Source organism: Leuciscus leuciscus (genome assembly GCF_965113295.1).
Source record: "Leuciscus leuciscus genome assembly, chromosome: 18".
Taxonomy (NCBI): Eukaryota; Metazoa; Chordata; class Actinopteri; order Cypriniformes; family Leuciscidae; genus Leuciscus; species Leuciscus leuciscus.
Genome location: NC_138742.1, coordinates 6,722,070 through 6,743,863, shown reverse-complemented (window position 1 = coordinate 6,743,863; position 21,794 = coordinate 6,722,070). Strand labels below are relative to the sequence as shown.

Below are 21,794 nucleotides of genomic sequence, written 5' to 3'. Positions count from 1 at the left end.
GATAAGTGTATTTAGCATTGCATAAATTAAAGTGTGAGTCATTTCAGTGATAATGGAAAAGGTTTAACAAGAAGTAAAAATATACATCAGTTGACCTTACAAAATTAATCAGACTAATTAACCAACTAATATCTTGATTTGATGTCTCTAAGGCCCTGTTTACAGCTGGTATTAAGATGTGTTTTAGTCGATCGGATCACAAGACGAGGGAGACACAAACCCGTTTACACCTGGTGTTTTAATCCGTCTCTTTTGTCCACTTTCAATCACTTCTGTCCTGATTTCTTCAAGAGGAGGGTCTATGGGCGGGTAAATGTTTGGGCTTTTCCAGATCTTTCGATCTGATGGACAAAATAATCTCAAGCTATTTACATATGAACACGACCGGAGACGACAGGAAAACATACGGAGAACAGCAATGAGTGTTAGAAATTCTTCAGTGTGTAATGTTGTTTGAGCATGAAAAAGCTCTGCAAAGTTAAAAAAGTCCCTCCAGCGGGAGTTATTCTCTATATCAGTGTGAGTGTTTCTGAACTCCCTGAAACGCCTCCATTGTAGTCTTGAGTTTTCTTCTGGGAATGAACACGTCACAATATTCCTCATTTTTATTCTTTGAATTTTACCAATTGTGATTCTGCTTATCGATTACGATACTTATCGATTACTAGTTTAGATTCCAATAAGGTTAAAAAATAAAAATAAAAAGTCAAATAAATACACAGATGTAAAATAGTACTTTAAGTGGAGGTTGTTTTATGATCCAAAACAAGCTTAGAGTGCAAGAAGAGATGTAAAACTAGAGCAGCTGTGTAGGAACATGGTCAATATGGTGTAGAACACAGTGATTCATTTCAATAGCAGTTTCTCAGCTGAGCAAAGTTATTAACCAATCTCCTGAGTCATAAATGGCATTTGATGAATGATTCTGGAGACGGAAATGACGTCATGACAAAAATGATGGCACCACAAGAATATACACAGGCCCAAACCCTTCACGAGAAAATATCCTAAACCGTGATGCCAAAGACAGTCCAAGTCATGCTTTTAATACACCTTATTTTTAATGTAAGAGCGGGTACAGCCATTGGTAATTTAAATGTGAGAGGCTTCTGGTATAATTCACTTCCAGTTATTTTAGCTGTACAAAACAGTCCGTAATTCTGGTTGATATTGCAATATGGCATGTTATTTTAACTTGTTATCGTTATCAACACACTGGCTTGTAGCACAAATAGTTTTAGTTTTCTGCACTTTATTGTTCTTTATCTCCCTATAGCGCTAATGAATCAGAAGTCTCGCACGTTCACAGAAAATACCTTTCTTCCGCATTGCAAAATTACGGAGCCCCTAATGAGATGGGAGGAAAAATTGCGTTTCATTTGCATTCTTTCACAAGCGTTTTGCGTTCGCTCACAAAACTTTTGCATTCCTTGTGAGCGAAAGTTGCACCCTAAATAGCTTAATCTAAAAGCTTAACCTTTGTGATTAATTCATTGACTCTGACTGTGCAGCAAAGTCGACTGCCTTCGATTTCCAACACTTCTCCTATGTAGGATACTTAAAATGGGGAAAAAGTAGAAATGACATATTCATAATCACATTTCACATGTTACCAGAGAAAGAAATGGTTATCTGTACTTCAATGTGCTTTAATGAGGCGATTCTTTATTTTAGGTTGCAATAATGTCGCATTATCGAGGAACAGCACGAATTTGGAAAGGTTCAGGAGCAGAAGCGATGGCAACTGTTCTTTTGAGACTCAGCGTTTGTCCCTCAGGAGGCAGGAAGGTAAAACGCTGCATCAGAGACGTGAAGAAGAGGAAGAGCTCCATACCAGCGAGCTGCTCACCTGGACACATCCTCTTACCTGGAAATCAAGGTCTGGATCAGTAAAGCTAAGGTAAATTTGATAAAATCTCATTTTAGTGTATATTAGTTTATAAACACTACCATTCAAAAGTTTCGGGTCAGTAACTTTTTTTTACACTTTATTCAGCAAGGACACATTAAATTGATCAAAAGTGAGAGTAAAGATGTTGCTAGGGATGAAAGATATATCGGCCACCATATTGGTATCGGCCGACATATGTTAATTTTTAATGTTATCATTATCGGCCCGATAAGAACATTTGGCCGATATATTAAAGCTGATAAATAATGGATTATTTCCTTCAGCTGAGACACTTGGCACCGATGTGCACTGTTCTTCATGATGGTTTTGAATTGCTTAAAAAATATGATTGGAATCACTTCAAAAAATGGAAAATACAGTAAAGTGCAACATGTGTAGCGTAAGTCTGTCATATCGGCTACACACAATTATAATGAGAACATCATAATTGTGCGCTTGGGATATTTTAATGGTGAGACTTGTTTTTGTAATCAGGCTCTCAAAAATTATATAAAAATTTGGATGTAGATTTATCGGCCAATATATCGGTTATTATCGGTACCGGCCAAAATGTTCATATCGGTGCATTCTTAGATGTTACAAAATGTTCCAGTTTCAAAGAAGTGCTGCTCTTATGAACTTTCTTTCAATCAAATAATCTTGAACATTTATCACAGTTTCCACAAAAATATTAAGCAGCACAACTGTTTTCAAAATTGATAAATGTTTCTTGAGCATCAAATCATCATATTAGAATGATTTCTGAAGGATCATGTGACACTGAAGGCTGGAGTAATGATGCTGAAAAATCAGCTTTGATCTCAGGAATACATTACTTTTTAAAGATATATTACAAGAGAAAAAAGTTATTTTAAATAGTTTTTTTTTTTTTTTTACTGTATTTTCATCAAATAAATGCAGCCTTGGTGAGAAGAGACTTCTTTCAAAAACAATAAAAAATAAAATAAAATAAATTTGTACTGAGCCCAAACAGTAGTGTATGTATGCATGTATATAATTCTTTTAGTTATAGTTTATATATTGTATATTCCTTATGACCTACCAATTGAATAGGGGATGAAATGTTCTCTCTTCAAAAATTTGCCATTTTCATCCAGAAAGTGTGCAGGGTTGAATTCATTCGGAGTGCTGTACTCATTCTTATCCAGTAAGATTGGCTTCAGCATCGGCAGCACCATCACACCCTGTCATAGGACAACACATAATAAATTCTAAGAACATTAAAAACATTAAACAAAGTGTTTGTTTACTGAAATAGAATCAAATTATCAGAACAATATATTGTTTTTTTTTAAAAATCTGTACTTTTACTACATTTTAAAGAGTTACTCTGAGGTCTTTAAAGGGCAAAAATGTCTGTAGCAAAAACATGACAAAAATATATGTACACATTTTTTATTTTGGAGCCTTGCCAACAGTCTATTAATAAAGACTGCATCACTTTATAGCTAAAAGGCCCTGGGATTAAACATTAGTTTTAATGGGTTTTAATGGGTTTCAATGGGGACATTGTTAGGTCCTAAGTGTAACTATTTTGTGTTACCAGTGTAAAATAGATATATGAAAGGAAATGAGGGTGAAATATAAAAATTCCAATAAAAATATGCACTTCTGCCAAAATGTATGCAGTTGGCAATTTGCATTTAAGGAGTGGTATAATGCCCTTTTCACAAGATGTAAAATAAGAATTTGATGTCTCCAGAGTGTGTATGTGAAGTTTTAGCTCAAAATACCCCAAATATATTTTTATATGGCATGTTAAAGTTGTCACTTTTTGAAGTTGTTTTTTTGTGTCTGTTCCTTTAAATGCAAATGAGCTGCTGCTCCCAGCACAGAGGGCGGAGCTACAACAGCTTGCACTCACACAGACATGCACTGAAAATTTCAAAAACTTTTAGCCTTTTATGTTCAAACTGGAGTCAGACAATGATGGAGAGACTCAATAAGAAATGGTGACAACATGTAGAAGCAACATGACATTTCTGAATGGTTAGTTGGTGAATTTATGTAGCTTATGTGTAGTTACCTTCTAGTCATTGATTAGCATATTCTGTCAAGATAATCTATAAATCGTGCTCAGGGGGCGGGTTTATGTAAATTCTAGGGTTGGTGATGTCACTAACCCGGGAGGAATGTCGTGTAGTCCCTTCCAGCCGTTTGTTGTAGTCCTTAAAAAGCTATTTCTTTAAAAGCAAAAGCCCTTTGCTTTGAACTTTGAGCTTCGTAACTTCGCAGATGTTGTTTATGCTCAAACAGCAACATTACACACATTAGAAAAGTGAAATCATAATCAACCACCCCTTTAACACAGGCAAAATGATATTTATAAAAAAAAAATTTAAAAGACAAATCTCCTTAAGGACACACAAGGGTTAACTCAAAGAAACTCATTCTCGTTTCTACCATAATCGTGGAATTTGTGCCAATTAAAAACCTGTACAGTACAGTAATGCAGAAGCTAATAAAATTGAAAGCAATAATAAAAAAAAATAATATATTCTTATTTTTGATTTTGAAATATGCTACAAACAGTATTTTTTAACTTACCTTGGGAATGAGGCATCCAGCTACTGTGGTGTCTCTGCTGGCAACTCTCGGTGGAATAAAGGCAAGAACATTTGCGAACCTCTGAATTTCATGGATCACAGCGTAGGTGTACGGCAGATGTGTCCTGTCTTCCATCGACGGCTGACGTGTCTGTCCAATCACCTGATCGATCTCAGTCTGGACTCTCTCTATGGAAAGTGAACATGCAGAGTATGTGGACACACACATACACATTTTACTAACAAGTAGGTCATAGGAGCGGACGGCCCACCTTGCACATCTGGATACTTGGCCATGTAGAGTAAAGCCCAGCTGAGTGATTTAGCCGTGCTTTCTGTTCCGGCTCCAAACAGATCCAACACACAGTGTATCAGGTTCTCCTCTGTGAACTCTGCCTCACTGTCCTGACACTGGGACAGGATTCAACCATGAACAGAAAGAGGGGTTAAAAAGAGATGGCTAGAGCGCTTCTAAAAACAAAAGGTAAATGGAAAGTAAAAATATGGGATGTGCACAAATGTATCCTTTGAGTTCACTTGAAATGCATGAATTATCAGTGTACAAACACTCTAAATCTGAAATCATTCTGCCAGGATCTGCTAAAACCGGTTACCTTCTCAATTTCATCCAGATAACAGTCGATGTAGTCTCTGGGACTGGAAGGGTTTCTGTCCTCTTTGTGCTTCCTGATTTCCTCCTGAAAAAAGAGCTTCAGCTTGGAAAGGTTGGCGAATGCAGTCTGGTGCTTTCCTGGCAGCAAGGACATCACGGCGGGAAACGTGTTATACAGCTGTTGAGGGACAAATACATTTGGTCATCAGTATTTCATCAATCTTTGCAGTGGATCTCACATTTTAGTGCATGTACTGAAAATACCTGACCAGAAAACAAAAAGAAAAGAAAAGAAAAAAACATCGACCATTGATCTCGCTTTGTAGTCGGCATAAAATCAAAATAATCTTTATTTTTTTTAAATACTGTACATGTTCCTGGTCTTCACTAATTACAATTTAGACATTCATCATAGTTGGGTAAACTCCTATAGTGGTAAATGGAAACTACAACAAACCGAATTTGTGTCCCCTTTTGCTAAAGCTAAAGCAAAAGGGCTGGGAAAAATCCATGTTTAGCATTTCTATGATTTTACAAAAGAGAGAGAAAATAAATAAAAATAAATAAATTATATTATAATAATAATAAATTATATATTTATTTAAAGCTGCCGTCGGCAAGTCTGGCAGATTGGGTCGATTAGCCAAAATGTTTAATGTTTACAACTCTCATGCCCCTCCCCACTACCAGCGAGCACCCTCCCATCGAGGTCGTGCTCGTCAGTGCGTCACTGTGCGTGTGTACCTGATTTTCTGTGAACGCGTCCGTCTCTTCAGCATCTATCAACACCATGGACTCGGAGGTAGGCTGCCCTGGCTAATCTATCCATAGATAGCAATAACCGAGGAATTGGAAGCTTGTTAGTAGATTTTCTCTCCGCCATCACGCTTCATGCAATCTCCAGGCGAACTTCAGGCGTGGCGTGTGCATGTGATATTAACGTGCGCGAGTGAGGGGGGGTCTGTGGCGTGTGCACGACCTGTGATTGACAGTCAGATCTCACACAGCCCTGCGCTGATTGGACCTGATGAAGCGGGAGCGCTGGATTTTTGCAAAACAAATAACACGCTCCAGGTGGAGTTAGAAGCTCGGGGTTTTTTTCTAAAACCACCTTATTTATGTTGTTCTGTCGGATTATAGTGTCGATTACACTGAATATGATCAAAAAAAATTTGCCGACGGCAGCTTTAATATATACATATATTATATATAAATTAGTTACATTGGTCAGAAAATAGAAACCAGATTTATGATGTTAAAGTGCCCCCATGATACTTTTTAGAGTATTACCATTCATGCAGAGTGTAATACAGCTGTTTGTGAATGTAAAAGGTCTGCGAAGTTTCAATGATCAAAGTGCATATAAATGCAGTTATTGTCTCCTAAAAGAGAGAACCGATTCTGAACTGCTGAAACGAGTTGTCAGTAATTTCATGCTCATAATTCCTGTTTCATACCCAAGTAACAATGTAACAAATTTGCATAATGCCAGTCTATGGTCTTCATTGGCTGCCGGCGAACGACATCTACTTTGACCCTCAAACACTGTAGTTGTAGCGGAGACTGGAAGAGTTTGGTTTGTGTCGAAATGTTGAGAAGACGCTGTTTTCTGCGAAAGCAAATCCTCTTTTTACTGCACTTCCAAAGCATGAGGACTCGCGCTGGAATTGATACGGTAAAATCAACGGCATCGTTACTGTTCGTATCACTGTGTATCAAAGCGCTGAGGAAGATCAGAGCTGAAATTTAGATATGTTATAGCTGCTTGGTTTCTGACATACACTGTAAGTGGTCGACCAATCACAACAGACTAGGCCATCTGACCAATCAGAGCAGAGTAGTCCAATCACAACAGACTGGGTCATCTGACCAATCAGAGCAAAGGAGGCTCTCAGAAAGGAGGGGTTTAGAAAGACTGGATCCTTCCTTTATCGAACCGATTCAGACACTATGAGAAAATAGCTAATGCTGCAATGGATCGTATGAGAAAATAAAGTGTGTTTGACCTTAGTCAAGTCAAGTCAAGTTTATTTGTATAGCGCTTTTCACAATACAGATCGTATCAAAGCAGCTTCACAGTATTAAATTAAAATAATACAACAAAGTTTGTTTCAAGAGGAATTTATTGATTGATAAAATTAAATTAAATATCCCCAAAATATCCCCAACTGAGCAAGCCAAAGGCAACTTAGATGCATGTAAATCTATTCTAGGAGGCTTAAAAACTAAATTAGGAGCTTTTAAAATAGCACTTTTGAGAAAAAGGTAAAATATAGTAAATTTGGTCTCATACCCGGCCCCAGACATTGATGGGAAGCTTGAAGGTGTCATCTGAATACTGCAACAGCTCCTGAAAACGATGGTTGTCATACTCAAACTTGTAGCCAAAAACCAGGCTGCATATTATATTGCCCACCGCATAGTTCAAGATGTGATGAGGGTTGAATGGCAAACCTTAGAAAGCAAAAGAGAGGAAGAATGGTTACGGCTACAAACCGTACTTTCAAATCTTCGCCTGTAGAGAGCAGTATGTACTTGTAGTTTGTTCAGATGTATGAATTCAGGCAGAAATGATGCTCTGACCTTGCTTGGTTTGAAAAGAACTACAGACAAAGAGACACTCCTGCAGGATGGAGTTTTCTAATGTTTTCTTGCCCACACCAAAATACTTCAGTGTTGCCAGAGCAAAACGCCTCTGATGATGCCACATGTGCCCACCGGAGAAGATCAGACCTACATACAAACAGATAAAAAGAGCAAAATCTATGATTGCTAAAGTGTACTCCATTGAGGCTATGCAAACATCATTTTTACAAGTGTAAGTGGTAAAAGCTATTGATTATGGTGGCCTGTGAATTTGCTGCTGGTTCTAATATTTTGCTCTACCTGATCCTTCAAATTGTTGGCATGTAAATGTGGGCAGTCATGTTTTAAACAAATGTGGTTTCCTTCCATGCATTACTGAGTGAACATTTTGCATCATATAGTTCATATATAGGGTCACGCGGGAGCTTTGAATTCTGAAACTAAGTTTTCATCGTACTAAATGAATGAACTTCCTTATTTCAAGAGAGACAGGAAAATTAAATGTCACGTTTATCACTGTAACGATCTACAGAATGTCATGAACAATTCTGCATATTTTCAGTGACAAAGCTATATTGTAGCCTCTGCATAAGGTAATTTTACCAATTATACAACAGTTCTGGTGCACTGACTGAAAATGATAGCAAAATATTGATATCGCGCACAACAACACTGTAACATTTCAGTTCAGTATCAGCAAAAACAAACAAATTTGTTGTGTCTGAAAGTCCATAGCCTTGAATAAAAGGCGAATTACAAGATGTTTCCTGACGTTCCACAAAAATATGAATTGGTGAGCAGTTTATGATTGATAACAGACTCAATGTTTTTGAACATTTTAACGTGTAAATGGTGTCACTCATAGTGAAGTATAAGGTGTTCTTTTAGCTGTTTTTACCTTTCCCTTTACAGATTCTGTCATTCACAGGGAAGTACGGCCGGTCTGTGAAGATGTCCGCCTGTTCCACAAATGCCTCTTTGAAAGTCTCGTATCCAGTGAGCAGTATGCAAGGTTTGTTTCCCAGATAAAATGTGCTCACATCTCCATACCTCTCAGCAATCTGATCAACATGTCAACTTGTAAATGTACACAACTCATTTAATAAACATATGCATCTGAGAAAAGACATACCTTCGGAAAAATCTCCATTGGATCACTAAAGCCTATACTCATTACGTTTCCAAACAAGGGCAGAGGGAAGGGTCCTGGCGGCATGTTCTTTGACTGAACATCTCGCAGGTGTTTCACAAACAGCAGAACACACAGAAATATCAGGAGTCCCTGAACATCCATCCACTGACCCACCAGCTGTGACAACACTGACGCCATGCTTACTGAGAGACCAGAGAGATTTTGCACACATTAATGGTCTTTATAAGCAGCCTATTCTTCAACTGTAAGACCACGTAGGTCACAATAAATGTATGAAAATCGTAGAATTACATATAAAATATCAAAGCAAATTTCTGTCTGCGCTCAAAATGCTGCAGGTGCTTTTCTCAAAACCATCAATGATTGGTCAAACCGGTGTTTAAAGGGATAGTTCACCCCAAAACTCTGTTACTTCATGTCGTTCCAAACCCGTAAGACTTTCGTTCATCTCCAGAACACAAATGAAGATCTTTTGTTGAAATCTGAGAGCTTTCTGTCTCTCCATTGTTGACAGCTAACTACTTTGATGCTTCAAAAAGTTAATAAAGAGATCGTAAAACTAATCCATGAATTGAGTGGTTTAGTCCAAATATTCTGAAGAGACTCGATCGCTAATATGATGAATAGATTACATTTTATTCACATAAACATTCATCAACTCTCACATCACTTGTGTTAAAACTGGAAGCTGTCTGTCAACTGAGGGACAGAAAGCTCAGACTTCATCAAAAAATATCTTCATTTGTGTTCTGAAGATGAACGAAAGTCTTTTAACAACATGAGGGTGAGTAATAATTTTTTTAATTTTTTGAGCGAACTATCACTTTAAGTGATTTTTAGAAGACGTACGCTAATCAATTCTCCTCAGGTTCACATAGTGAAGTTCATCATTTGCTACTAGGCACACTCACAAAAGTTGTAGTGTTACACTGCACAATATACTACTGCAAACTAAAGAATTGCGGCTGAAGGGAACAAGGTTGTAACGTTACTTACCGAGAGATTACAGCGTGTCCTAATTTGTTTTCCAACTTTCATCAATAAACCTAAAAAAAACACAACAATGTAATGCTCTGCAGTGTCAGTGTAGCCTCAGCCTGCCTAACGACGTTCATACCGAAACTTCTCAACACATCTCACACACATTCAAGCCCTGATTCACTTTGGTAACTTGATTAGTTTTAGTATTCAACAGGTGATCTTTGACGTCAGAGGCGTCGTTGCATTATTCATACCTCCTTGTCTCGTTTAAAATAAACGAATGAATGAATAAATAAATAAAGGTGAGAACCATAAAACATATTTTAGATCTTTTTTTAGAGAGTAAGTTACATTTTAACCGCGTTTTCAGGTTACCTGACGTCAAAAACAGTTCTATTATAGTTCGTAACTATATTAGAATGCTCGAAAGTTTCCCGTGGAATTTACATATATTTACATATGGCAATTGTAAATACATACATACAAAAAATAAAATAAAATAAAATAATGATGACTATTATTATTTTATTTTTTTTATACAAAAACTGGTCTAAATAGTCACCATGCTACTAACTGATGCAGATACAGGTCCTGACCATTTGACTCTTATCTTTATTGTCTTTTGTATTCTTCTGTTATCTCGTCAACTTAATGTTATATAACGTGTGCAGTGCTCGAACATGCATCTCTTACATCAGGGACAGCGTGAGGAAAATAGTCCGTACAAAGTTCAAAGTAAACCGCAGGTTATCGCTTGGTGGGCATCATATTATATAGCAAAACTTGATATTGTAGCTTTTTGAGCTAATCAAAAATACACCGAGGCAGGATTGCAGTGTGAGAAGAACAACAGTTGTGTTTTTTATTAAACTTATGCGTCTGAAAACGTACTCGGTTACTAACGTAACCTCGGTTCTCTCTAGAGAGGAAACGAGTACTGCGTAATATCTTACGCTAGGGGAAATCTCTTTTCCGCGAGATACTGAAGCCAAAAAATTATCCTTAATTTTGAAATAATGTAAAACGCGTTGCGGCAGCATGCAGACATAGGCGAGACAGCTCGCGCGCCTATTGGCTGCCCTGCGGCAACTGCAGCAGCCTATCGATAAGGCCCTATCGTGACGTCATCACCAATGGGGGCGCTTCGCGCCCCATACGTCACGTCCCGCCGAAACGGGCGTGGCCTGGGGCTATAAATATAGCATCGAAAGGCTAGCTTACCGGTTTTTCATCGCCGGAGCGAACCGGAGCGTGCGCAGGCACGGCAAGATACGCAGTACTCGTTTCCTCTCTAGAGAGAACCGAGGTTACGTTAGTAACCGAGTACGTTCTCTTACGAGAGGTACTCTCGTACTGCGTAATATCTTACGCTAGGGGAAACAGTGTAAAACGCCGTGCATGCTATGATCCAGCACCAAAGTCCCAAGGGCAGGTGCCCGGGCTCATGTAGTACATGATCATAAGTGACTCACAGAGAGCCCAGGAAGAGTGGCTAGAATAGCATCATTCCTGTAATGCAGCATCCTATAAGAACAGTTATAGTGATGGTATTTACTCAGTCAGGGCGACCCCGGCCTGGACTGATGAATATAGTGGGTCTTACACATTGCCCATAGAGCTGCGCGATCTAAACGAGCGTTGCTCGCGCTATTTTGGTATTCTGGGCCGGACGTACTCGGGGCAGACAGTACCGATTTCTAGACTGAAAGCAGCTTAGCTTGCAGAGCGGGAACCTCTAGGTTATAAAACCTTATAAATGTAGACGGGGAGGCCCAGCCTGCCGCCATACAGATATCTTGCAAGGCAATCCCACTAGACCAAGCCCACGACGAGGCCACGCCTCTCGTGGAGTGCGCTCTGACACCCAATGGGCACTGCAAGCCCTTAGAGGTGTAAGCCAGCGCTATAGCATCGACTATCCATCTGGATAGGCTCTGTTTCGAAACGGCGAGTCCCTTAGAACGTCCGTAGAGTGAAACAAAGAGCTGCTCCGTCTGTCTGAAAACAGACGTGCGGGACACATAAGCCCTTAGCGCCCTGACTGGGCAAAGGAAGCTGGCGTCCTTCTCCTCGTTGGAGACCGGCAGGGCAGACAGGGAAATTACCTGGGCCCTGAACGGTGTATTGAGGGATTTAGGGACGTACCCGTGCCTTGGTTTGAGTATGACTTTCGAGTCATTTGGCCCAAACTCCATACACGTCGCGCTCACTGAGAGCGCTTGTAAGTCCCCTATGCGCTTCACTGAAGCGAGAGCCAGAAGAAACACCGTTTTGAAAGACAAGTGTTTGATATCTACTGACTGGATAGGCTCAAATGGGGCACCCTTCATGGCCTCCAAGACCGTAGAAAGGTCCCATATGGGGACTGAGGGAGGTCTGGGAGGATTTAACCTCTTAGCTCCTCTAAGGAACCGAATGACCAGATCGTTCCTTCCTAGTGACTGACCAAGCGTTGGTTTGGAAAACGCTGCTATAGCCGCCACATAGACTTTGAGCGTGGATGGGGCTCTGCCTTCATCCAGTAGCTCTTGTAGGAAGGAGAGAACCTCCGTCACTCCACAGTCCAGGGGTGAAAAGCCGCGTGCTGTGCACCAGCTGGAGAACACTGACCATTTTGAGGAATAGAGCCGTCTCGTAGAGGGAGCTCTAGCCTGCATGATCGTGTTTAACACTCCCTCTGGGATATCAGAGGGTACCCGTTGATGGCCCACGCATGTAGGGACCAAAGCTCCGGGCGAGGATGCCAGATCGAGCCCCTGGCTTGAGAGAGGAGGTCCCTCCTCACTGGTATTGGCCATGGGGCAGTGCTCGTCAGCTGCATAAGAACTGGGAACCAAGCCTGGTTCTTCCAGAACGGAGCAACCAGTAACACTGAGCATCTGCTTTCCCTGATCCGCTCTAATACCTGAGGTAGGAGCGTGATGGGGGGAAAGGCATAGAGCGGGCAGCGGGGCCAGACGTGGGCCAGCGCATCCCTGCTCTTTGAGAAAAATTCCGGGCAGTGAGCGTTTTCTTGAGACGCAAACAGGTCTATCTTTGCTCTGCCGAATGTCTGCCACAGCAGTTGGACTGTCTGCGGATGCAGTGACCATTCTCCTGCTGGAACATTGTTCCTGGACAGTCTGTCTGGTCCCACATTCAGGTGGCCAGGCACATGCGCTGCTCTGAGCGAGCGCAAATTGTGCTGAGCCCATACCAGGAGGCGTTTCGCTAACCTGTATAGGTTTCGGGATGTGATGCCTCCCTGGCGATTTATGTAGGCTACCACTGACATGTTGTCCGAGCGGACCAAGACGTGGTGTCCTGCTATTTGGGGACGAAAGCGCCTCAGCGCGTTGTCGACTGCCATCATTTCCAGGCAGTTTATGTGCAGAAGCTTTTCCCGTTCTGACCACTGGCCAAAAAACGGTCTGCCCTCGAGCAGTGCTCCCCATCCCGAGGTGGAGGCGTCCGTGGACACCACCTTCACACTCGAGGAAGTCCCCAGGCTTACACCTGACTGGTACCAGTCGGTCGCTCTCCAGGGTATCAGTGCTGAGACGCATTCCTGATCGACCTTGAGACGAAAGAGACCTGAAGTCCATGCTCGACGCGGTACTTGCGCTTGTAGCCAGAACTGCAGTGGGCGCATGCGAAGCAGACCCAGCTGGAGAACTGTGGATGCTGCTGCCATGAGACCGAGCATCCTTTGAAACTTCTTTAGCGGGACTATAGTGCCGCGGCGGAAGGTTTCTGTCATGCGCTGAATAGTCAATCTGCGCTGTAGCGATATTTGAGCTGTCATTGACAGCGAGTCCAGTTCTGTGCCCAGGAAAGATATTCTCTGACTGGGAGACAGTGAACTTTTCGCCCAGTTGACTTTGAGACCCAGATTCTCGAGATGTTCGAGTAAAATGGTTCTGTGTTCTATGAGCTCCGTATGTGACTGAGCTAGAACCAGCCAATCGTCCAAGTAGTTCAAAACTCGCATTCCCCGAAGTTTCAGGGGAGCGAGGGCTGCGTCCATGCACTTCGTGAATGTACGGGGTGCTAGGGACAGGCCAAACGGTAGGACTGTGTATTGATAAGCCTGGCCCTCGAAGGCGAATCTCAAAAATTGCCTGTGACGTGACGCTATTTGTATTTGGAAATACGCGTCTTTCAGATCTATTGACACAAACCAGTCCCCGTGGCGAATTTGCGCGAGGATTTTCTTGGTTGTGAGCATTCTGAACCTGCGTTTTGAAAGCGCTACGTTCAGTTGTCTTAGATCTAGAATGGGTCTGAGACCCCCGTCTTTTTTCGGAACCAGAAAATATCTGCTGTATAGCCCCCCTTCGCTCTGAGCTTGAGATAAAGGCTCTATTGCCCCTTTGCTCAACAGCTTCGCAATTTCGGTACGAAGTACACTTGCTACTTCCTTTTCTACCGTGGTTTCGACTCGCACCGCACAACGGCGGGGACGTCGAGCGAACTGTAGCGAATAGCCTCTTTTTATAATGTTCAGCACCCATTCTGATACACCGGGAAGCTTTGCCCACGCATGTGCGTGCATAGCTAAGGGTTGAATGAGATTGGAGCTCTGGTCGTGACATAGTGGCGACCGGGGAGCTTCGGTATGCTGTATTATAGACACCGCATTTGCAGCGCTCGAGGCGGGGAGTGTTTTGATCACAGCGGGCGGTTCGCCCGCGCTCGGCTCTCTCACGGCAGGTAGCTGAGAGACGGCGAGCGTGGGGGAAACCGAGGGATTCGTCATGTCTGTGAGTGAATGTGGGCGCAGGACAGCGGGCACATTTGCACTGAAAACACCATCGACCTGAGTCGGTTGTATGTGTGTTGGTTTCGTTTTTACAGAAACCAAGAGACATGCAGCGTGTAGTGTTTGTGGGCACTGGGACGTGGGCACGTTCACTACATTCTGTGCGCAATCGACATGAGTCGATTTTATGTGCGCGAGCCCTGTGGGGCGGGCTGTGTCTGTGTGTAGGAATGGGCACTGGGCAGTGGGCATTTTTACTACACTCATAACACCGTCGGCCGTGGCCGGAATACCAGAAAATACGCTCTTTACAGGATTTATCTGGGTCGCCGTGAAAACGGCGTTTGTGTACAGGCAAGCGGGTAATGCAACCGACTTGTTTACTGCAGAGTACACTGGAACAGTCGCATGTAATGGAACTGGACGAGCGGGAAGTTTTGGTGGAAACCCGGCCGCAGCGGGGCTTGAACACCGTCGTTTTCCTAAGCTGGCTAGGAAGACTTTGAGGCCTCGGGCTTCATCTCAACCTTCGGCCGAGTCCCACGCTGTGGGGGGCGGCGGCCGGCAGAGCGAGAGCGTGGTCTCTGGTCCCGGGCCTGTCGACGCTGTGAAGCGGCGGCGGGGGGCGGTGGCTGCGAGCTGCGAGCAGACGGCTGTTTAGAGCGGCCTGATGCGGAGCTAGAGCGCTTTGGCAAAAAGTGCTTCATGGCCTGCGACGTCTTTTGTACCTCAGCGAATCTGTCCGCGAAATCTTTGACGGACGATCCAAAGAGGCCAGTAGCAGAAACGGGGGCGTCGAGGAACACAGAGCGCTCCGAGTCCGGCATTTCTGAAAGCGTCAGCCAGAGGTGTCTCTCAGCAACGGTGAGAGAGGCCATGTTCCGCCCTATGGCCTGTGCAGCGGATTTCGTAGCGCGGAGTGCGAGGTCCGTAGCGCTCCTTAAATCCGCCACGTTGATTGCTTCCGTGCCTTCCTCGTCCAGCTTTCGGAGAAGGTTAGCTTGGAAGATCTGGAGAGTGGCCATAGTGTGTAGCGCTGATGCAGCCTGCCCAGCGGCGGTGTAAGCGCGACTGTGCAGGGTGGAAGTAGCGCGGCAGGCTTTTGAAGGTAGCGCCGTCTTAGTCCGCCGTCCAGCAGAGGGCGGGCAAAGATGGGCTGCTACCGCCTCCTCCACTAGAGGGAGAGCGAGGTATCCTCTGTCTTTGGCACCGTCCACCACGGAGAATGCCGCCGAAGCAGAGGAACGTAGCCTGGCTGAAAAAGGGGCGCTCCAAGACTTTGCCAGTTCTTCATGAAGCTCAGGAAGAAACGGGGCGGGTCTTGAGGGCGTGGAAACGCGGTCCCCTTGCAGAAAACAGCCGTCCAGACGGTTGCGTGTAGGCTCGGCGGGCGCGGACCACTCGAGGCCGAGGCTCTCTGTGGCCTGTGTGAGCAGACGCATCAGCTCAGCTTCAATGCTGGCCCGTTTTCCTGACGACTCGCGGGCAGAAGAAGGGGCGAGGTCCACAGAGCTCGCCCAATCCTCGCTGTCCGAAGCCAGGATAGAGCAGTTGTCCTCCTCGAAAACTGCCGCTTCTTCCTTGTCATCTCCGGCGGAAGCGGCGGCCAGCGGCGGCCACTGTCCGGGAGTGAGAGACTCGAGAGAAGCAGACGGCGAAGCTGGCAGGCGCACCGGCGAGCTTTTCTCGGTGGGAGGCTCAGGGATCCGCTGAGCACGGCGCTTTTTACGGCGCGGCGTCGAAGCGGGGGGTGCAGGCTCGTGGAAAGTTGCCATGCGAGTCCTCAGAGTCGCCATAGGCATAAGCTCGCAGTGAGGGCATCCGCCGTCAGCGAGCGCTAGAGCCGCATGTCCTTCACCCAGGCAGGAAACGCAGATGACATGGCGGTCCCCGTCGCTGAGTGGGGCTCGGCACGAGCCACAGGATGGACGAGACATCTTGAAAAAGACGCTCTGCTCTTTTAGAAAGGGAGTGTGAGTCGCGGCGGCGAACACACACAATGCAATGAAAGGATATAACGCCGGATAGCGTAGCAGGAACGGTGGTTGAAGGCGGCGCGGCCAGCGACTCCAGGTACCGAACTCGTCCCGCTGAAATGCTGTTTCCACGGCGCGGCTTCTTCTCTCTGGATCCAGCGATGCGTGAGCTCCGCTGAAGAGATGAAAAATCGGTAAGCTAGCCTTTCGATGCTATATTTATAGCCCCAGGCCACGCCCGTTTCGGCGGGACGTGACGTATGGGGCGCGAAGCGCCCCCATTGGTGATGACGTCACGATAGGGCCTTATCGATAGGCTGCTGCAGTTGCCGCAGGGCAGCCAATAGGCGCGCGAGCTGTCTCGCCTATGTCTGCATGCTGCCGCAACGCGTTTTACATTATTTCAAAATTAAGGATAATTTTTTGGCTTCAGTATCTCGCGGAAAAGAGATTTCCCCTAGCGTAAGATATTACGCAGTACGAGAGTACCTCTCGTAAGAGAACACGCATCTACCAGGCCCCCAAACTATCATGAACTCCATCTTAAAGGGGACGTGTCAAATATGCATGCGTGTCGGGTGATGTGTGAATTATGTCAGTAGATCAGTGATGTGTGAGCTTGTATCTGCCCCTACAATATACAACAACAACAAAAATGTATTTCGGTCCTCAAACATAATTTTCCAAAGTAAAGAAAACAAAAACAAAAAACATAATAACCGAAAAAGGTGTAGGCTGGAGCCTATGCTTATTATGTCTATACCTTTATACATAGTTATTTAATGAGCGTCACTTTCCTCTCTGGATTTGATCCATTCAAAATAAACAAACATACGTAATAAGTATATCAGCAGTATCTTTAGATAACGGCACTATAAAGCAATCAGAGTGTGAATTTACGGCATCTGCCAATAGATGTTACACAAGGTTTGTCACGTTCATTTGAGATAACCAAAGCAGCAGCAAACCCGTTCGAGAATAAGAATCGGACGCTTCATCTACATTATTATCACTTAGTAAATGCACATCTCAAAAAAAGTTTAAAACAGTTTGTTAACTGTTAAGACTGGTCCATTGGGTTAAGCAGCTGACTGTTATAGTTCTGATGTATGTGTGTGGGCTCTGATCTACTTTGTGTTATCTTCCATAATCTTTTTGTCTTAATTGATATACAATGTGTGTAATTAGTGTATTGACCCACAGGGGCGTGTCTAGAGCATTTTCAGTGGGGGGGCCATGCTGGGGCACTGCCTCCAAACGGGGTGGCCGCCAGTGACCAAAAAAAAGAGCTAAATTCTACAGTATATTACGTAAATCCTATTGATTTTTTTTTTTTTTTAACTTGAATAAAGTTACTTGTAAACAAATGTAGTAATAAAGCACATTTTGATTAATTTAGTTTTTTGTCATCCCTGTATATATCCATTAAGTTAAATTTGAGAGCCAGTGTTTATTATTTTTTGTGTTTTCATAAAACTAACAAGTTTATCAAATAAAAACAATTTTTAATAATGAGCAATTTTAAATTCCCAGAAGCAGAAACGATGTCAATTATTTTCTTTTAATAAGTAGTTTGGCCATTACAATATACAGTAGTTTTATTCACAATCTCTTTCAAATAATAATAAATTAATAAATAAAAAATTCCCCCCACTGTAATAATTCAAATGGTTTGGTCAAAACATCATAGTGTTTCATTCAACATTTCTTTCAGATTAAATTACAAAAAAGCTGAGTAACACAGAGTTAAAGTTTTAGCACTGTAACAGTTCAAAAGAAAACAACACATAATGTTTTATAAAATGTTTTATAAAAAAAACATTTTACTAACATTGTCACTAACATTTTAGTAACTAAACTGAATTTTATTAGGTTTAGTGACAACATGTTACAATGTTTACATGATACAATTTCTGGTAAGCTACGCTTTTTTATTATTTCAATTCAATTCAATTATTGTGATTTGATTTAATATTGACTTATTTGGATAAATATTAGGTAGGCTACACAAGATAGGCGTTATTTTTCCTCAAGAAAAAAACGACTCACCTAATGCTGTAAACATACTGCCCTATCAGCTGGTAGTAGGCTATTATTTAAGGTTAAAAATAACTCAAATTAAATATAATGCGTTTTTTTATTATTATAATAACTTTAATGATATAAGTAAAAATATAATAAATATGTAATATAGAACACATATTTAGCTAAATACTCTATAGCTATTTTTTTTTTCTTGCCAACTATGTGCTATAGCCTATATTATGTTCATTAAATGGCTTTCCTGAGGTAAATGTGACAATTGTTCTGCTATGTTATTGACCTCTTCACGCTGATGAAAAACACTGATTGATCGATATTATGTATGAGGAATATACATTTCGGTAAGTTGTACTGTATCTTTCAGTGTTCATTCATGTTTTTTTACTATTAGCTATTACTATCTGTCACGTAGCATTTACAAGCGCCAAAACGGAATTTATTGTTTGAATTTCGTAATAAAATTGACAGAATCTGAGCTGAGATTTTTGTATATCATAAGTAACCTGCTCTGTCTAGTCTGTCGGTCTCCGTGTCCTCTTTGCTTCGCGATTTTTCTGTGCGTGAGAAAATGGATGTGTGGCGTGAGAGAGTATGAAAATTGCGTGTCTCACGGTGAATGCGTGAGAGTTGGCAGCACTGAAGAGGAAAACAGTCGAAAAAGGCAGACCTCAACTAAAACAGCTGGAACTAAAACTTCTGTTTCGGTGGTGACTGGCAGCTCTTTGTTTGGTGTCTTGACTTCCCACTCTTGATTGATAAAGTAAAAGTCCAAGTCTGCGACGACCGTTGTTTATCTGGCGCTGCACTTCTTTGAAGTAAACTTCAGTAGAGTCTATAAAACTGATTGGTCGTAAAATGAACCAATCACAAGACATCTTATAGGGGGGGCACCTGGGGTGGCCAATCGAATTTCAGGGGGGGCCGGTGCCCCCCCTGGCCACCACGTAGACCCGCCCCTGTTGACCCATAAGTTCTTTGAACTCAAATATGGAAAACAGATGGGAGACAGCACATAGTACAAAGGTTGTAGGACCTAAATGATTCCCCTTTACAAACCCTTTTTTTTTTTTTTTACCATCATCATACTTACTTGTATATGTTAGTAGTAGCCTACTAACATATACAACTACTCAAATAGCAGAAATAACTATATCTATATTTTTTTTTTTTCGGGGTAGGTTGCCAGGTCTTTCCCCAATTCATATTCATTTTCTCTCTCCCTCTCTCTCTCTCTCTCTCTCTCTCTCTCTCACACACACACACACACACACACACGCACACACACAGACAATTTAGCATCTCCACTTCACCTATACTGCATGTTTTTGGATTGTGCAGGAAAACCAGAGCACCCGGAGGAAACCCATGCAGACACCGGGCCCACCGTGGTCAGTAGCCGTGATTATGCTAAGTAAGACGTGTGCCTGGATCGACATCTTCTGCTGATCCTGGACCAGTATTCTTGTCCAAAAACATAGTCCTAACCCAGTCCCTACCACTAAACGATCCATAACTTATCCCTAAAATCAGAGGGAATTGATGGATGAATAACACTAATGTAGAAGCACCTAACCCTAGTTGTAAGCCTAAACTTGACATTAACAGTAAATATCCCTCCAAGTCTGATTGGTTAATTGGAATGTTGTTCCAGGATTAACAAGGAGGGTGATCCAGGAACACGTTTTACTTGGTGAAATTACGTTCACCGAAATCATATTCACCATATATAAACATAGGCAAAAATGTAATTTTACCTTGAGTGCTTTGAGCAGTGGCTGCTGGCTGAAGATGAGATGAGCCAATGAGAAAGCGGTCAGTGTGTGTCTCTTGGTGGTTGCTTCAGACATTTATGGACCTACAAAACCGAGCTCCATGTCTTATGACGCACTAAAAACACTGCTTTTGGCGGATTGCTGACCACATAGTGATAGTGGAAAGGTTGTGGTTTCAGGGGAATCCAAGGAATTTTCAAAGAGAGGGGGCAGGGGGTTCAGAATGACTAAAATTAGAAAATATCGCACATGTGATCGTTCTCTCCATGAGCACCAGCAGGTGTCCTAGATTCACATCATAAACAGAGTCTTGTTTTTCAGCACATGATGGAGAAAGACCAACTGTAAATTATCAAATCTACAGGATATTTAACAAAAGTATGTAATAGGTTGGTCTGGGGTTAAAGAGAACTAAATATTAAGCTAAATGTATCTTGAGCATCAAATCATTCATATTATGATGAATGATTTCTGAAGGATCATGTGACACTGAAGACTGGAGTAATGATGCTGAAAATTCAGCTTTGATCACAGGAATAAATTACATTTTAAAATCTATTCAAATAGAAAACAGTTATTCTAAATTGTAAGCATAATAGACGCGAAGCGGAGTGACCGTTACACCTCGGGTGTGCATTATTTTTCTAATAATTCAACGGCCTGAAGTCAATTATTCCGCTTATACAAGCGGCAACCTCCCCGTCTCTCTCTTGAAACCAACACGGAAGTAAGTTAAACTGCAATTCATTGACTGGCCGCTTGGGCTGGCTGCAGAAGTGAGTCAAATCTGTATCTGGGTCAAAGACGAAAAGGGGGTTTCAAGCATCAAAAAAAATAAAAGTGTAAAACTGCTTTAAATTTATTCTTTTTCACATACATTAGAATATGTCCTGCTAAACTTTATATTTTTCTGAGCAAAAAATAATTACCACCATACATTTTTACTGTGATTTTACTGAAGACACCCACTAAAATGTAATTCAGTGTAACAATATTTTTATTGCAAAAAAATCTTATCAGACATTTTTAGAAAAACTCTAATTTGATAACATATTATAGGATTCTATTTAAAGATCACAGTGCAGCTCCCAAATAATAATTATTTGTAATTTTAAATCTTTACACTTCGCCAATATCCTTTAAACCATTAGGTTTTACCCATTTGTCAGCAAGAGGTTTTTGTAAGGAATTGAAAATCAATTAAAATCTAATAAAATTGAGTAGGAGCACATATTGTTTTACATATTTTAATGAGTACAGCTCAGAAAAAGTATATTGTTTAATTTTTACATAAATATATCTGTTACACCGAATGACCATGGTTTGTTACTCTGAATGACATTTTGATAAAAATTTAGAAAATGTTGTCATTGTTCCTATTATTGCAATGTTTTGAATATTATTCTGTATCATTAAATTCCTGAGCAAATCACAGAAGCAGATGCTGAAAAGAATAACCATTTTATTCCAC

At 42.0% G+C, this 21,794-nt stretch overlaps 2 protein-coding genes across 3 annotated transcripts in view; one reads left to right on the top strand and one right to left on the bottom strand.

The window, feature by feature from the left end:
• LOC309480930 (uncharacterized protein) overlaps nt 1-21,794 on the top strand; it is a 232,148-nt gene that overhangs the window by 35,067 nt on the left and 175,287 nt on the right. The window lies entirely within an intron of this gene.
• On the bottom strand, nt 734-20,384 carry LOC309480918 (cytochrome P450 2J4-like). 2 transcript variants are annotated; one of them, XM_082145646.1, is made up of 11 exons: nt 20,306-20,384; nt 9,807-9,856; nt 8,790-8,992; nt 8,556-8,718; nt 7,655-7,804; nt 7,365-7,525; nt 5,073-5,249; nt 4,731-4,869; nt 4,460-4,647; nt 2,955-3,096; nt 734-1,867 (listed from the first exon to the last, which is right to left on the bottom strand). In XM_082145646.1, the coding sequence occupies exons 3-11, from the start codon at nt 8,985-8,987 to the stop codon at nt 1,692-1,694; spliced, it is 1,494 nt and encodes a 497-aa protein (XP_082001772.1). In that variant the 5' UTR covers nt 8,988-8,992; nt 9,807-9,856; nt 20,306-20,384; the 3' UTR covers nt 734-1,691. The 2 variants fall into 2 exon arrangements, with proteins under 2 accessions (XP_082001772.1, XP_082001773.1); XM_082145647.1 differs by lacking the exon at nt 20,306-20,384 and adding an exon at nt 9,982-9,999.

Bases quoted from the DNA above. Each gene is read 5' to 3' on its own strand.
- LOC309480918 (XM_082145646.1), bottom strand. From the start codon at position 8,987: ATGGCGTCAGTGTTGTCACAGCTGGTGGGTCAGTGGATGGATGTTCAG. The intron at 8,719-8,789 runs GTATGTCTTTTC...CATGTTGATCAG, and splicing joins CAATGGAGATTTTTCCGAAG to ATTGCTGAGAGGTATGGAGA. The intron at 3,097-4,459 runs GTAAGTTAAAAA...GTCCTATGACAG, and splicing joins CTGGATGCCTCATTCCCAAG to GGTGTGATGGTGCTGCCGAT.